The following is a 17,193-nucleotide window of genomic DNA, read 5'->3' as shown; positions in this document are numbered from 1 at the left end:
TCTCACCATGAATGAATGTCAAGTAAATGCTGTACTCCTTCTCTTTCCCACCCCGGCAGGGCCAATCCCAGTCCCCTGCCTCACCTTTCTCGGGTCTATGCAAGGCAACCACCCCTTCCTCTGAGCGCTGCCCCTCCCAGGGCCACTGGGAAGGAGCCACCATAGACCTGGAAACAAGGTCCCTTCAGCATGAGGGCAAATTCCCTAATCCCAGCCTGGACTCACTCCTGTCACCCGCAGCCCCTCCAGCTGTACGGTCCTGCCCTGGGCCTCTCACAAAGGAGGCCACACTTGCCGGCTGTACAATTTAATCAGTGCAGATTATTTACAGAAAGAAACATATGAGGGTGGACACTGACCTCCACCCCCCATCCCTTGGCTGGCTCTCCGGTTCTGAGGATGGAGAGGGGAGCAAGCCGCTGGACCTGTGATCCAGGTCAGCCCATGAGAACCCCTCCCTCCAGGGGCCTCGGGGATCTGGGTGGCAGGCACGCTTGCCCCGGGCTGAGGGGAAGCAGAGGGGACAGAGCCGGCTGTACAGTACCATTTCCACAGCAGCCTTGCCGCCTGCTTACTTCGGGAAGGAAAAGAAGGAGGAAGTGTCTCTGCCCTTAGGGCTGAGCCAAGGAGAAGGGGAGTCTCCGAGGCCACAATGGGCTCCTCTTGGGGCTCCACAGCCACATCCCAGTCTGCATGAGGGGATGAGCTGCTGGCCCCTCTCCACATGTCTCCCCCCCCCCCCCCCAGTGCCCTGGGGGACAGGGAGGGGAGGGGAGGAACCCCCGAGCCTGGTGCATGGTGGGCTGTGGGCACCCATCAGCCCCCTGTCTCCCTGGGGCCACTGGGACCTTGGCAGCTGGGGCCTGAGACCGGTGGGGTTCTGAGACCCCTGAGGACAGTGGTGTGGATGAGGGTGGGTGGGAAGAGGCCCAAGGAAGGAGCCCAAGTGGGTCATAGCTCAGAGAGGAGTGGACGGGGGCTAGAAGCCCAGCCTCGGGGGAGCGGGGGGGGGGGGGGAGGCTCCTGGGTGGAGGGGCCGTGGCAGACCCCCTTTGGTCCTTAGTAAGGCAGGCCAGGAGGTGTGGGCTCAAGCGGTATGTGGGAGCTGGGGCTGTGGGCCCCTTGGCTGGTTGGGGGTGGGGTGGGCGTCTTAAGACACGAGAAGCCTCAGTTACTGGGGTTGAGAGAGGTGGGCTGGGAAGCAACCAAAACTCAACATGACTCATGGCCAGTAGGCTACCTCACCTTCCTGTCTGTCCCCTGTGGCCTGGGGCTGCCCCCGGGGAGTAAGCTCTTCCTAAGTCAGAGATTCAGGTGGGTGGAGACTAGTCAGGTCCCCCCAGTCTCCAGAGCTCGCTCAGGTTGAGGAGGGCCCCTCCAAAACCCTTCAGCTACTTTCCAACTGGGCCTTCTGACCCTCTGGTCCTCTGGCTGTGCCCGAGCCAGAGGCGGTACGGGGTGGGAAGGGGTGGGGTCGGGGAGGTAACCCCCTGTCCAGAGCAGAACTACATTTAGAAAACTCTAACCCCTGCCCTGATGGACTGCTGCTCCTAGTCGGGAAAGTAGAAACAAATACTCAATTAGTGTGCAAAAAAAAAAAAAAAAAAAAAAGAAAGAAAGAAAGAAAAGAAAAGAAAAGAAAAGAAAAGAAAAGAAAAGAAAAGAAAAGAAAAAACCCTGGGCATAAATAAACAATGGGGCAGGGCTGGCAGGGATGTTGGAGGGGCCTGGAGGGGCCCCCACCCAGGGGCTGAGGGAGCCATGGAAGGCCCTTGCTGGGTGCCCCCAGGAGCCGTCTCAAAACCACAGGCACCGCCAGCCCCGGCCCCGTTAGCACCGTGAGGAGCGGGAGGGCCGGGCGCGGGGCGGGGTCAGACCCACTCCTGCAGCGAGCGCTTGCAGTAGAGGAGCATGCGCGGGGCGCCCTTGCGCTGCATCTGCACCAGGGCGTAGGTGAGGCCCAGGATGCAGAGGAGCAGCAGCAGCGGTGGCACCAGCACCATCACCATGTTCACTGTCCGTGTGACCTCCTCCATCTGCACCACCACTCGGCTGCCCCCGTCCTCACCTGTCCCCTCCCCGAAGTCCCCCTCTCCGCCACCCGCGCCGGCCTCGCGGCCCTCATCGCCCTCTTCGCTGTCACCGTCCGCCCCGGGCTCTGCACCCCCATCGGGGTTGAAGGGCGGACGGGCCACATCGGGCCATCGGGGTCCCGTGTCCACGTGCTCTTGGCAGCCCATGAAGTCCCGCAGGATGGATTTGGGGTAGCCCGGCTCCATTCGCAGGCGCTCGTTGTCAAACTTCCAGTACTTGGTGCCCTTGTAGAAGTAAGTGTAGGCTGCAGGGGCAAGCGGGGATGAGCGGTGTCAGGCCGTGCCCCAGCCGCCGGCCGGTGACCCTCAAAGAAGACCAGGACATGCTGAAGGAGCCCCAGCTTGAAAACACCCACCCTGCGGGCGCCTGGGTGGCTCAGTTAAGCGTCTGACTTCCAGTCAGGTCATGATCTCACGGTTGGTGAGTTCGAGCCCCGCATCGGGTTCTCTGCTGTCAGCACAGAGCCTCCTTGGGATCCTGTCCCCCCCGCCCCTCGCCCCCTCTGCCCTGCTTGCACACTCTGTCTCTCTCAGAATAAATAAAAACTTAAAACACCCACCTTCTCACTCGCTTGCCTGAGCATTTTCAGATCTGGCCCTTCTCAACTTATGGGAGCCAGACCTGGCTCAGAGAGGGGCAGGGTTTGGGGAAAGGACCTGACGGTGCTGCCTGTGCTTTCTGGCTGGGGCAGGACGCAGAAGGGTCTTGCAGCCTGCCGCATAAGGGCTACGGTCAGGGGGCCCTGCTACCTTGTCCCAGGACTGGCTCACCCCACACCAGAGAGGTCAATGTCTCGCTCAAGGCCAGCCTTGCACACGGCCAGCCTGCAGCAGTCCTGGAGCAGAGCCTAACATTGCCTTGGATGGGCTCTGTGGCTTTGGGTGCTCTGCCCATGTCCCATCAGCCCCACGAAGGGCCAAGTCTGAACTATGAGTGAGTCTATACTCTGCTGATCACAATGAGATCAGAGTAGTTGCATGGCGATGCCGTCACACACAGATGCCACGTGACCTGCCTAAGCACTGGCAAAGTCAGTGGGGTCTCCCCTGAGCCTAAGAACCTGGAACCTGAGAACCAAGACTAATGGTTTTTCGTAAGTTTGCCAGAGACCCTGCTGGAGAAATAAAAACCACAGCTCCCTGGTGCTTAGTTATAATGACAGAGGTCAAGCTTCCTTTCCAGGCAGGTAAGCGGGCACCTTGGTAGGACTCTTGCCCGCCATTGCTTTGAGCCAAGCTAACCCCCCTCAGGCTTCAGGCTCCCTGTGGGTTGCCCCGGAGGGAACAGGGTAGTTCTGAGTTCCTGCTCTGGACACAGGCGGACCTGGGTTGGACTCTCGGTTCCCCACAACTTTCTTGCTGTGGGGTTTGGGGCCCTTTACTCAAGCTCTCTGGTTTAGTGTGACTGTCTGTAAAGAGGGGATGGAGACAGTGCAGGAGGGACCAGGACGGTCATGCTCTGGAAGCCCCCGGCCCAGGGCCTGCCATGGCTGCGTCCCTCACACCTGCCATTGAAAGGCTGGGCGAACCCTGTGTGTGGAGGAGGGGATGGTGAGTGCTGGGCGGGCTGCAGGGGGTTGGCCCAGTACCTGCATCGTTGCTCAGGAAGGCCCCTTTGGGGGAGGTAGGGATCCCCTGCCACACGCTGATGGGCTTAGGGTAGCCGGGGTCTCCACGCTGTGTATCCTCATTAAAGCGCCAGTACCTGTGAGCAGAAGCACCGGCTGTGGTTCTCTGGGTAGGGGGGTTCGGCTGGGGCCTTCTGCCTTTGAGGAAGGCGGTGCTCACCTGTCCTCTTGGAAGAAGAAGGTGTGACCTGTGGGTTCCCACCAGATGGCCGTGTCGATGCGGTCGTAGGGGATGCCCAGGCCGTAGCTGGTCAGCGGTTGAGGGTAGCCGGGCTCTAGGTTGGCTTCTCGGAAGAGCCAGTAGCGGTCACCTGCAGGAGAAGAGGCGGGTGGGTGAGGACAGGCCTGGGGCAGAGGGGCGTGGGAGGGAGGGGACATGGGGAATGCTGTCCTAGGCTTACACATCCACACACATCCACTGCTGCACTTACCCCCCCCCCCCCGCCCCACGTCCTTGTACACAGGACAGTGTAGGCACTGACCCCTACACACACACAAGACAACTCACTTGCACATCACACACACTCAGCACTCACGGGCACCTGTGACATACTCATTTACACACGTACAAGTCACTCACTCACACCTGTACCCACAGCACACGGTCACACTATAAATGGCCTGCACTCCCATGTGAACGTCCGCCCCCCCCCCCCTACACAGTTCTTGTACAGAGGGAGGAAAGAGGGGGAGCCCTGTCTGGACTCTGAGCCCAGGGGCTTTAAGCGTGGGCTCAGGCCAGCTGGGCTGGGGACACAGCTGATCCACCGGGGGTGCCGCCCTTGAGGCCCTCCCCAGAGAGGCAGGCCGCACAGGGAGGGCCGGTGGCAGGGAGCTCCACTGTCCCTGCAGACAGACCACAGAAATCCTGCCCGGGAAGGAGGGGACGGGGGGGCTCTGGTCTTATGAGGAGGGGCTGCAGGAGGCACAAGACGCAAGGAAGGAGGAGTCACATGCAGAGCCCCTGTGCTGCAGATGGACGCTCGCCTCCAGTCAGAGCAGCCGCTGGCCCCCAGGGGCCCAGGTCCTCCTGTCCCTAGGTTTCTGTCTCCTCCTGCCCCACCCCTGCCTTGACTTGGCTCCCCACACTGTGGACATGCCATGTAGCCCTATGCTCTCCTCCTCCTTCAGGCCTGCTGGGTCAGAGGCCAGGCCAGAGGTCAGGGAAGGGAGGCCGCCCTGTCCTCCCACCTACCCCGGCTTACCTTTAAAAAAGACAAAGCGTCCATCTTGGCGCTCGTAGGCAGCACTGATGTCACTGGGCAGACCACGCCAGAAGTGCCCAATGGGCATGGGATAGTTGTCCAGGACGCGGTTGTGCCGGACCCGCCAGAACCAGCGGCCCTGGGGAGGGCGTGGGTGTGAGTGGGCAGGGCAAGCTCACTCCCTCATACTGGGAGAGGCCCCTCATCTGGCTGCCCTTTCCTAGGTCAGGGAGATCCAGAGGGGTGGCTTGGAAAGCCAGGGCAGCACCCATAAGTGAGCCCTGGGCGGGGTGTGGACCCCTGCACTCGCTGTGTGACCCTGAGCAAGTCCCGTGTCCCTCAGGCTGGTTTCTTCTTGGTCTAGGGTCTGAGGGCTCCCCAGGGGCTGCTCAGTGAGGGAGGGGTGGGTGTGCTTGGGCAGTCAGGTGGGGCAAGGATGCAGGGGTGGGATGTGGGGGCTGCTCTCCTGCTCTGAGACGGGGCCAAGGGATCAGGGGAGACACGGGCAGGGGCCAGACCTTGAACACGAACATCTCCCCACGCAGCATGGCTACTGTGTCAAAGTCCCCGTCGCAGATGTTAGGGCCATACTGGTCAGGCCGTTCCGTAGCTCGGGGCTGGGCTGGGGGGCCCGGCTTTGGGGGCCGCTCCGGCTTCCCGCCTGGGGGTGGTGGCTGAGGGGGTCTGGGAGGCCGATGGTCTGGCCGGCCCGGTCGCCGGGGAGTCACAGTGGGGAGAGGCTGGGTGGGCTGTGGCTGACCGTCCGGGGTGCCTGCAAAGTGGGGTGGGGTGAGTGGGAAGTCAGAAGGTAGCCCCTACTCAGAACCAGGGGACCCTGGGGCACCCAGCCCGGAGAGACATGTGCTTTGGTGGTGGGGTCTACCCAGGTGACGCGCCCCCCTGTCTGTCCACAGCCGACCCCTCCCCCACACCTGCCATCACCCTCAGGAGGACCTCTGTCCTCCATACAGCCCTCTCCTTCACCTCCCCACACTGGACGTGGGTCACTGTGCCCCTGAAGCTGCCCTTTCCTCCACTTCCCCTTGGGGACATTCCCCTCAGGACACCAGCCTGCTTTGGTGGACACATGCAGAGGAAAGAACATGGTTCTGTGTCCTCTGCCAGGGGCCCATCTTCTTACCAGGTTGCTGGGGACAGAGTGAGGAAGTATCTGTCACGTGCCCAGCAAGGCAGGTACCGCCAGCCCTAACAAGGGGCTTGGGGTGGTGCTGAGTGCAAGCCGGGCCCACAGAATCAGTCCTCAGGAGCCCTTACCACTGGAGGCCTTCTCGGGTGGGGCCTGGGCTGAGGGGGGTGCCACCTGCCTCAAAGCCACCGGGAAGTGATAAGCCAACAACACTCGCTGGCGAGCTTGGGACAGGCTTGGGTTGGGACCGAGAGTAGGAGGAACGAGATCTGGGACCAGGGCATTTTCTGTCTAATAAGAGTATCAATGACACTGAGGAGGAGAGGAGCGGTCTGTGAGGGGCCTTGGAGACCCCAGTCTGGAGCCACCATGAGGGCCCTAGAGTCGGCCAGTCCTGCGTGTGACTTCCAGCACCATCACTCACTCCCTGAGCGATGTGGACAAGTCACTAATCCTCTCTGGGCCTGTTTCCTCATCGACACAACAGGGAGAGCAGTGGCGCCTATGCCTCGTAGGGCTGGGAGTTGAGAGCTGGAGTGCAGAGCCCGTTGGCCGTGCCCACGCTGCCCGCTCACCGTAGAGCTGCTGGATGCCCCGGAGGTCGTCCTCGGGCAGCTGGAAGGTGTCGGTGTCCATCCACTGGTAGAATGGCGCCATGATGGCACTGGGGTTGCTGGAGTGCTCCAGCCCCAGCGCGTGGCCCAGCTCATGCACGGCCACCAGGAAGAGGCTGTTCCCTGCAGTGGGGATCGGCCGGGGTGGGGGTGGGGGGGATGCACAGTCAGCTTTGCCCTGGCCCAGGCCCTGCGGGCTGAGGCCATCAGAGAGCTGGCCCTTCTGCCATTCTCAGAAGGGGCTGAGCTGCTCTGACTGCTAGGCCTCAAACTTCCCCATCTGAGAGGTGGGGAAAATGATCCCTCCCTTTCCCTACCACCCCTTGGAGGTCATGGGACAACAGACTGAGATACTGAGGGTCAGTGCTCTGGAAAACTGCCCTGGATGAAGCTCTCCCCTCCCAACCCTGTCTCTGCTCAACTGGGTCAGAGGGCAATGCCCAGCTCCGGCTCTGCCTCCCCTCCCCTGCCCCGGCCAGGTGTTCTCACCATGCAGGTCGGTGCTGGAGAAGGTCCAGGGCTCATCTGCATCGAAATGGGTATCCCCGCCCAGACCAGGGCCAGGGAAATAGGCGTGGGCCAGAAAGCCCCCTGTGCCATCAAATGGTGAGCTGTCGCCGTGGAAGCCAGAGGCAAAGAGTACCATGATGTCAGCCTCCTTCTGCCTCCGCAGCCGGATGTCTTCATAGGGCACCTCCTGGAAGACCAGGGGCGTGGCCTGCTCCCACACACGGAAGGCCCTTCGCACTGCCTCCAGTGAGTGGTACCATCCCAGCTTCTCTGTGTAGTTCTGGATGCTGCAGTGGGCAGGGAGACCAGGGAGTGAACCCAGGGCCTACTGGGTCCGCTGTCCACTGCTAGCACCCACTGGGTGGGGGCGAAGACACATGGTCACAAGGAACATGTGTAAGATCTGAGCTGGTTCGTGGACGGTGCCCATCAATATCAACTACTAGTTTATTCTGATGTGAATTTGAAAAAGACAACTAACGTGTCAAACCCAGGAGTTCATTAGGATATGGCTAAATAAGGTTGCATTGTATTCAGTTAGCTTAAATAAGAAAACCACTAATAAAAGTGCTATGGAGCTAAGAGAAAGAACTAGACAGTTTGATACAAATGGCTGAGGTTTAGGAAACACAGGCCAAATGGCTCTGATGATTGCAGGGTCAGGCTGTCCTAAGTTCAAGGCCGGGCTCTAACATAATCTATGTGACCTTGGGCAAGTGACTTAAGTGTTTCTGAATTTGAGTTTCTTCATCTGTAAAATGGGGAAAAGGAGAGTAGCGCTCTCATCTTGGGGGCCCTGGGAGGATTAAATGAATTAGCTCATGTAGAACATGGGCCTGGAGTCTGCACGTGATAAAAGCATGATGAGGCCCGTTATTACCCACATAAATCAGATTAAGCTTCTGTGTGCTGGACAGATCTCCTCCCTTAAAAGCTGTTGGAGCCATGAAGTCACTCTGGGGGCCTAGGGTCTAAGTGGCCGCGGGAGCCACTCTTCCTCAGGAGATAGAGCTGCGGGTAGGACTGTGGAGGGACTAAAACAAGAAGGGGAGCCCTCAGGGACTGCCACATGGCTCAAGGCTCAGGAGGCTTTCTTGCCAAAGGACTCAGCAGAAAGGAGGAAGGTGCCTGAACCAGGGTTTTTGCAGGGGACTTGCTGCCTGCACACCTGACAGCTGCCTGGATTCCAGCCCTTTCCACCCTCACCCCCAACCCCTTAGATACCTGAAGCCCCGTGCCCTACACTGTGGAGGCCCCCAGTTTGTACTGGTACAGGAGCTGAGCTGTGAGGCCGGCCCGGGCTGCTGGCGGGTGGGGAGCGGGGAGGGAAGGAGGATAGAGCGGAAACAGCTCCAAGGGTCCTGACCTTCACTGGGGGAAGACTGGCCAGGGTGTGCGGCTGATCTTGTCAGCGTGGGAGCAGGGTCAGCTTGTCTATGTTGGGCACCCCGGGGTGGGCTTCTGGGAAAGGAAGCTTTCCAGACAAGCCCACTGGGAAGCCTGAGGCCTCAGCCTGGGAGAGGAGAGGAAAGAGCGGTCTCTGGGCAATGCCGTGGGAGGGACGCTACCACGGACAGCCATGGTCCCTACCTGAAGGTCAGGTGGTGGTTATTCCACTTCCTTCCAGTGAGGGCATAACGTTTCCGCCGTCGCCGCAGATTGGCTTTCACGCGCACCCCGAACTGGTCTGGCACCCCGCAGCGGGGTCGCTTCATCCACCTGGGTCATGGGTACGGAGGGGTAAGCCCAGAGCCTCTCCTCCACACGCCTTCCTGCTTCGGCTCTGCCTCTTCCAGGCAGTCCACCCTTCTTCCACCCTTTTGCCTTGGGCCCCCAGCCACCCTTTGCATGGGTGTGGTGGCAGTGGGAGACTCTCTGCATTTCTATTTCCTCATCAGAAAAACAGGCACACTGACCTCAGCCTGGAAGACTGAGTGCCCGACAGAGGCTCACCTTTGTGGAGTATCACCAGTATCACCCAGGAGTGGGACAGTTACCCCTGAGGCCCTCTGTCCTTGCTACGTTACGCTCACGTACGCCCAAGGATGTGGCTTTGGGTCCCATCACCCCTGTCAGATTCAGAGCAGAGCTGTGGCCTAGTGAGGATGTCCCATCCAAGGCACAGGCTGCTGGTCCTCCCCATTCCTGTGCCTGTGGCAGACACCACTAATCAATCCCATCCTCCTTGCTGCCCAGCCAGATTCACCTCAGGAGCTTTCTCAACACGAGTTTTCAGGTAGCCAATCCCAACCAGTCCGAACTAGCGTGGAAGATCAAACCACTCGCCATGTCTTATCTAGGTCACTCTATTCCGGAAACTCCACCTGCCAACCCCTTTTCAGGGCAAGCCGGGAGGGCAGGTGCCAGTGGGGTCTGGGAAGGGCCCCATGGAGGGACTCACGCCTTGGTTTCTTCGTCAAGCACGCCTGTGACCGGAATCCCATAGAAGCGCTGCATCTCGGCGAGGGCTGAGGCCAGGATCTGGGCAGAGCGCATGGTGGACATGTGGCGGCTAGGCTGGGGCAGGTAGCCGTAGAGCCTCAGCCAGTTCTGCAAAGGACAGGCCACAACTCGGTCGGCACGTCTGGCACTGCTAGTCCCAGACACGCACAGCCTGCAGCCGCCCACCGCCCACCACCTCCGCCATCGCTCTGTCGGAGCCGCCGCCACCTCCTGCTAAAGTGACCACATGAGCTTCGGTGCTGCTCTGCCTGCTTCCACCTCCTATGGTCTGTTCTCACACAAGAGCCAGAACAAAAGGCCTTTACAAGTCAGGTCCGGTCAACCTTCTGGTTCTGCTCAGAATCCTCCCGAAACTTCCCAGCTCAGAGTCAAAGCCAGTTCTTACAGGAGCTGCCAGGCCCCTCACTGCCTGCCCCTGCCTCAGCTCTTAGACCTCACTCCTCCCACCCCCCACAGGCAGTCATGCTCCTGTCTCAGGGCCTTTGCACTTGCTGTTCCTGCTGCCCAAGTGCTCCGTATGGCTCACACCCCCATTTTCTTCAGTCTGTGCTTCAACCCCGCCTTACTGGAGGGGTGTTTCCTGACAACATAATGTTAAAAGAAGACATCCACTACACCCTGCATCCCTTCTCCTTCCCTGTACTTGTGACCATATGACACATTATATATTTCCCTCAGGTATTTATTGTTTGTCTTCCCCCATTGTTTGTCCGTGAGGGCAGTCCACAGTTGCTGTCCTTATTGTCGGACTGGGCACACCAGGGTGGGCCCCCTGCCACTCCTGACAGACCGCTGGGGATTCAGAGGTTCAGAACCTCTTGAGGCCTCACCAAGCAGGAAAACCAGCCCCTTGGGCTACTCCCTGACGAATCCTAGGCCTCCTGGAAGCAGAGCAGATGGATTGGGGCAGCCCACCTGGGGCCAACAGGGTGGGCCAGGAGGCCTGAAGTCCAGTCCCCGCTTTGCCACAAACGCTTTGCTCTTTCTGGGCCTGAGTTTTCTCAAGGGACAATGGGGTTATTGGGGTCATGAGATTTGAGAGAGACAGCCCTGGGAAGTGCAGCTGGCACGCAATGGGGGTACCCGTCCCTTTCCAGAGTCTGCTGGGCGGGCCTTGTCTTCTCCTCCATCTATCCATCTGTCCATCCATTCACCCACCGCACCCCTCCTGCCAAGTCTTTCTGAGTACCCTCTCTGTGCCAGGTACCATGCCAGCTGGGGGCTGTGGAGGACCACGGGAGAGGGGTGCTGACCTCCAGGGGTTCACAAGCTCCCTGGGGAGACCCACTGTACCCAGAGAGGGAGGGATTCACACCTGCAGGCCTGTGAGCAGATAGAACCGTCACAGTTGCAGCCAGAGGATGGAATCCCCAATGAGCCAAGCTGAACTGGGGTAAGAATTCACCTTGGCCATGAGAGCATAGTGACCGCCATGGGAGGCTGGTGGGCACAGAGGCCAGGGACTTCTGTGGGCCTTGGCCACACGGAAGTGTCCTTTACACCTCTCCTGGCCCACCCTGGGGCCTCTGGGGCCTCCCCCTCCCTGAGTGAGGGCACCTGAGGCCTGCTCTCTGGGAGGCTCTGGAAGGTTAAGACCCCATATCAAAGTCCCATAAGGCAGGATGATGGCCCGATATGGTGGCTGCTGTGGACCAACAGCCATGTGTCAGCTGGCCAGGGCCACGCCCTTATCTGTCTGCCACCAGTGTCACATCCAACTCCTCAAGCACTTGCTCCCTCAGTGCCCCCCACCAGTCCCCGGCACGGCTGGGCTGCCCACATAGCCAGCTCAGCAGTGCCCAGGTTACAGCTGGAGGGAATGGCTGCTGAGTCAACGAGGGTGGCAGACAGACGCCTGGCCCCAGCTTCCAGGCCTCCCGGGCCCTGGGGAACTGCCACAGAATAAGGCAGAGACATGGAGGTGGGAAACAACCATCCGCTCTGGGAACAGATCTGGGGACAAATTGTGGCCCTGCCACTTCTGAGGTGTGGCCACATGCCTCCCGGGCTTCAGTCCGTGGTCAGTGAAAACGGGTGCTGTGCTAGGACCTGCCTCATCTCCTGGGTTTCTGTGAGGGTTAAGCTGGGAGTCCACACTACTGCTTGGCAATGTGCCGGGTTGGGGAAAGTGCTCGATAAATGTAATATTAATGACAGAGGCCTGTCTGGTTGTCCGTGGAGCCGCAGCCTTTTGCCTCCACCAACAGAGCTGGAGGGTCCAGGCTCCAAGGGGGCCTAAGTGCCGGGCAGCCTCAGGTGAGGGCACAGCAGCGGCCTCCCCCATGGCCTCCCCCACCAGCCCTCCTCACTCACCCCTCTGGCCCAGGGCTCCTTCCCTCAGCTCCACCGGACACTGGCGGTGCCGCGGGCACCCTCCCTGTTCTTCCCAAGCACGGGAAGGCTTTCCTGAAGCTGTGTGTGTGAGGGGCAGGGCGGGAGGTCCACACCCGTAATGGACAGTTTCCCTTAAGAGGCATAGGGAGACCTGGAAGGCAAGGCCAGGCCGCTAGCCCAGCTCCAGCAGCCAGAGGAGGTGGGGGGAGAGGTGGAGCTGCCCGCTGACAGATGAGGTCGCCTCTACATCACCTATTTGCATAAGGTAAAAATATCTCACTGGAGCGCAATCACAGGCCACCAAGGGGCTGATTAGCGGTGTCTGCAGAGTGACAGAGGGAGGGCAGGCAGGGGAGGCTCAGGCTGGGGCCCTGGGGAGGGAACGGGAGGGGAGCTGGGCCTGTCTGCAGTGAACAGCTCCAGGGCCCAGCACAGCCGATGGGGCTGAGGGGCCCTTCAATCCTGGAGGCAGCTCGGGGGGTGATGGGAAGGTCCCACGGGTGCCTGCGGACCCTCCTCCGCACAGACAAGCACCCTCTGGGTCTTAGGGAAGCCAAGAGCTCCCATTTCAATATGGGCCAAGCCTTGAACCCTCAATGCCCTCGGCCCCTGCCAGGATGAGAAGCCAGGCTGAGAACCAGCGGCCTGTGAGGGAGGGTGAGCAGATACGCGGCCTGGGCCCAGAGCAGCTGAGCCCCAGATGACAAGGTGAAGAAGCTGACGGAGGCTGCCTGACTCTGGCAAACTTGTGTTCGGGGCTGATTGCCAAGTGCCAATCAGTCTACACCCCCTGTAGGGCTGTGGGCTTCTCCTCTCCCCTGCGTCTGGGAGGATGTTTCTCTCCACCCTACTCCTACTGCTGGACTCAGTGTGACAAGTCCAGGAGGGGAAGATGCAGATGCAGAGGGAAGGGGCATGGGGCAGGGGTGCACAGGGGGGTGGCAGGGGCTGCTTGTGCCCTGAAGTCCCAGCTTGCTGACAGGCTCTGCTGCCACGGGCCAAAAGTGGGTAGCAATTCCCAGGGTCGTGACTGGCCTCCCAGTCTCAAAGCTGGGGAGAGGCTGTGTTCAAGCCCCTGCCGCCCCAACTGGCGACCGTAAAGTCTGTCCTTTACACAAGTTGCCGCCTTTCTTTCCTTGTTACCTAGATTCTCACAGGTGGGGTCAGCCAAGCAGGTAAAACTTTGTTTCTCAGGTGGTGAAACTAAGGCTCAGATGGGTCAGGGAGCGGCAAAGTAGAGAGAGCTCCTCCATGAGAGCCGCTGTCCAGTGGGAGGCCGGGAAGGTTCTGAAGAGAGCTCTAGGGTCCACACAGAGAGACCCCACCCACTCCAGTTCTTTCACAGCCATTTCTTTCTTAAGCTCCAGACCCCACCCCGTGAGTACGTATAGATGCTTCAGGTGCATGTCTAGCCCCAGGTGCGGAAACGTGGGGCCATCAGGAGTCGGAAGGGGGAGATTCTTGGGCCCCTGGCTCCTAGGTGAGGCCGTAAACACAGTAGCAGAAGGTTGAGACCCTGCTGTGGGCCAGGCAGCCTACTCTTATCAGCCCATTCAAAGCTCACAAGTACCCCATCCCATTATACAGACAGTGAGGCTCGGAGACGGTGAGTGGCCCACCCAGGGTCACACAGCTGGTCTGGCTAGAGCTGGAGTCCATAAGCAGTGCAACTGGCCCACTGCCTGTGAAGTAGCACCAGCTCCTCTCGGCCGAGGAGCAGTGCCCAGGACAGCACTGGGGGAGGGCATCTAATCCTCCCCACACCCCACATCTCTGGCTGGGGCTGGGCGCTGGGCCATGTCAGCAGGGCTGCCCACCAGGACGGCTGAGACAATGCCAAGCCAGGCCTGCAGGGAGGGTAGGTCTGCGAAGGAGCCGCGGATCAATACTGTGCATTAAGCCGCCGTAGGGGCGGGGTGAGCTCCCCTGCTCTGCTGCCCCCACAGCCACCTCCCCGGGCTCAGACGGCTGGGGCCCCTCCCACTCAGCCTTATCGGCCTCTGTGCGATAAAAGCCAGTCTCCGCTGGGCTCTGCTCCGTTTCTGTCAGCCACAGCTCTCTCTGTAGTCCAGGCTGACCCTGGCAGGGTCGCCAGCCAGGCACAAAAGGCGTCTTGTCAGGGCTGCCAAGGACAGACCCAGACCTTCCACGGTGTGAGGTCCTCATCGTGCCCGTCTCCCTTACCCTGTATCCCAGGCTGTGGGCTCTTGGGAGCAGGCCAAGGCCTCGCTTGGCTCTGCACTCCCAGTCTTGGGCACGGAGCCGGTGCTGAAAGAGATTTGTGGTCCCGGGGAGCCACAGACCCTGCAGACGCAGAGCGTGCACCCTGGGCCCATCGGGCCCCCCCTCTAGGGGATCCGAGCTGGGAACCCATTCACCCGCAAGGTGACCCAAACAAACCCGAGACTCATCCAGCCTTAGGCTGGAGGGGACCTCAGGCCATCAAGTCCAGCTGCCTCCCTGAAGCCTCTAAGGACTATAGCTGGGCCCATGACTCATCCAGCCTGCACCCCGGCAGAGATGGGGTGCCCACCGCCACTGAGGTAGCCCATTCTGTCTTTGGGCATCAGTGACTGTTGGAAAGCTCCTCCTCAGGCTGAGCAGAAATCTGCCTCCCAGTGACACCTGTTCCTTGGTCCTGACTGCTTGTCCACATAACAGGCCTTTGAGTGATGGAGGGGGGCTTATTAAGCTTCTCTAAGCTCCCGTTCTGCTCCTTCTTTGCAAAATGGGGTCAACAATACTCCCCACTGCCACACGGGGATGGCAGCACAGATGACGCAGACCCAAGGCCAGTGAAGAGAGGGGGCACTCCGCCAGCCCCCCTGTCCTTGGTGTGTCCTTTACCCTTCAAGGTAGCACGATTCATACCTAAGCAGTTCCAGAAGAACATACTTGCTTATTTGGGGCTCAAGCTGACCCCCTCCACCACTATGTGAAAGTTGCAGTTGGAGAAGGGGCTCTGGGTGGCTGGGAGAGTAGGAGGGCTGGGGGATTGTCCAGCGAGGCAAGCAGGAAGGAGGTGGCCACCTGAGTTCCTGTGCTCCCTCACCCTGCCCCTTCCCAGTCTGCTCCTGCAATCCTTAACCTGGAGGAAGAACCAGACGGTCCTTTGGCCAGTGGGTGGGGTGAAAAAACCCTGTTTGCTAGTGGTTTCGGGGCTGGCTGTGAGCCAGTTCTTAGGGCCTCACCTGGAAACTCTCCTGTAGATGTTGTCCATGTAGATAGGGCTGTTCATGGGGTAAAGCCTGGGTGGCTGGATTGGCGGGGGTGGGGAGGGGTAAAGGCATGTGTGGCCCCATCTCCACCCTCTCCTTCCCACCTGGCTCCAGCCCAGCCGGCTCCCCATGGCATGGCACCTTGCAGCCTTTAACCCAGCCTGCGGGCTGGGAGCTCAGCTCCAAGTCAGACCAACTGGGTTCAGAGCCCAGCTCTGCCACCCCCTGGCTGGGGAATCTGGGGCAACTTCTCTTACTCCCTAGTCTCAGTTTCCTCTTCTATACAGTGGGGTAATGATAGTCCCACATTTGCAGAGTAATAGCAGGATTAAATGTGAAAATGCTTATAGAACATTCATAGGCCGTGCCTAGGATGTAACCAAGTAGGTTGAAGGTGCTCAAAAATAACACCTGATCCTCACTGGGCCTCATGTGAGGACCAGTGGGCACGGCGTTCAGCATTTTACACGCAAATGCACCGAATCTCCCCAGGAACTCCATCCAGTAGATGCTATTAATATTCTCATTCTGTAGACAAACTGAGGCTCAGAAAGGTTTTGTGACTCGCACAACAGCAAATGCCACTTGTTTCTCATCGTTGCTGTGTTTGGCTACCACTTTGCAAGTGCTTCTTTTATGCCCAGTGCCACGCTCATAAATGCTCAACGTGAAGCTGGGCTCTCACTGCTCATGGTGGCAGTCACTCCTGGGAGGACAAGGTAGTTCCCGGGGCTAAGAGCCAGCCTTGGAAAGCTGACCCACACCCTGGTTTCCAGGCTCTGGAAGCTGGAGCATGAGATGGCAGTAGGATGAGAAGCATCTTTGAAGGCTGGCTAATGGCTGCTACCCAGGTCCTCATCTGTCTGTCCAGATATCAGAGATTGGGTTGGGTCTTTTGCTCATTTCTTGCTGTTCCCACAAAGGAAATGGGATCTGGTAAAAGTCATCCTTTTCTGTCTCTCTGACCCAAGCCCAGCTTGCATACCTATGCTGTTCTTGCCTGGGGGTGCAAAATCTGTGCTACCTCCCCCAAAGGGCCCAGCCCACAGCCACTGGTCTCCAGGCATCCCCGGAACCAGTGTCCTTCTGGGGAGCAGCCGGCCTCATTTGTGCCCTGACTCAGGGAGGCTCATCCAGCTAGAAGGTATGTATGGTGTGCTGCAGGCTTAGATAAGTGTTCATGATGCCACCTTCAGGACCCCAGGGCCCCACGTTCACCTGTGGAGTCCTCCCAGGACCCTTTGTAGTGGAGAGACCCCAAGCAGAGAGCCCCTGACCCCTCTCTGCTTCTGCTGACTCAGAGAACACATCTCCATGTCCAAAAGCATAAGCTGGCCATGGAGCTTGGCCCCCGCCTCCGTGGCCAGCTATGCGAGCCACATAAATCTTGAGAGGATACGGAAGATGCCAAACGTCTTAGTCTATCCAGACTGCTGTAACGAAAATACCATAAACTGGAAAGCCTACAACATTTATCTCGCACAGTCCTGGAGGCTGGCAGTCTAAGATCAGGGGGGCAGCCCCGGCGGGTTTTGGTGAGGGCTCTCTTCTGGGTTGCAGACTGCCGACGGCTTGCTGTGTCCTCACATGGCAGAAGGGGCAAAGGAACTTTCCTGGGCAGCAATCTCACTCATGAGGGCCCCATCCTCATGACCTAATCACCAGAGTCCCACCTCCTAATACCATCACCTTAGGAGTCGGGTTTCAACATAATGAATGGGGGGGGTGGTGGTGGAAAGTATGCAAACGTTCAGTCTAGAGCACCAACTGTAATCAGTGGTGACCCACAGCAGCCACTACAGCTGGCCTCGGGCAGAAGTCAAAATCCCAGCTGGGCAGAGGTGATGATGGCAGGGAACGTGTGGTCCAGGAACAAAAGGGGCCAGAACCAAAAGCTTGGAAGGGAGGGGCTTTTCCATGCCCGGCAGTGTAGCCATTCTGAGTTGGCGTCAGAGAGTATAGGCCGTGAGGGCTGCAATTC

General features: G+C 59.4%; 1 protein-coding gene across 1 annotated transcript in view; it reads right to left on the bottom strand.

Moving 5' to 3' along the window:
- Positions 1-1,635: 1,635 nt before the first annotated feature.
- Positions 1,636-17,193, bottom strand: part of MMP15 (matrix metallopeptidase 15) — a 19,921-nt gene continuing 4,363 nt past the window's right edge. Inside the window, exons 2-10 of the mRNA XM_049622359.1 lie at positions 9,599-9,747; positions 8,788-8,916; positions 7,177-7,484; positions 6,649-6,810; positions 5,445-5,698; positions 4,927-5,065; positions 3,882-4,032; positions 3,683-3,798; positions 1,636-2,338 (exon numbers count right to left, since the gene is read on the bottom strand). Of these exons, the coding sequence (XP_049478316.1) occupies positions 1,872-2,338; positions 3,683-3,798; positions 3,882-4,032; positions 4,927-5,065; positions 5,445-5,698; positions 6,649-6,810; positions 7,177-7,484; positions 8,788-8,916; positions 9,599-9,747 (1,875 nt within the window). The 3' untranslated portion in view covers positions 1,636-1,871. The remainder of the gene's footprint in view (positions 2,339-3,682; positions 3,799-3,881; positions 4,033-4,926; positions 5,066-5,444; positions 5,699-6,648; positions 6,811-7,176; positions 7,485-8,787; positions 8,917-9,598; positions 9,748-17,193) is intronic.

Source organism: Panthera uncia (assembly GCF_023721935.1).
Source record: "Panthera uncia isolate 11264 chromosome E2 unlocalized genomic scaffold, Puncia_PCG_1.0 HiC_scaffold_19, whole genome shotgun sequence".
In the NCBI taxonomy this organism is placed as follows: domain Eukaryota; kingdom Metazoa; phylum Chordata; class Mammalia; order Carnivora; family Felidae; genus Panthera; species Panthera uncia.
This window is presented reverse-complemented; position numbering and strand designations above follow the sequence as displayed.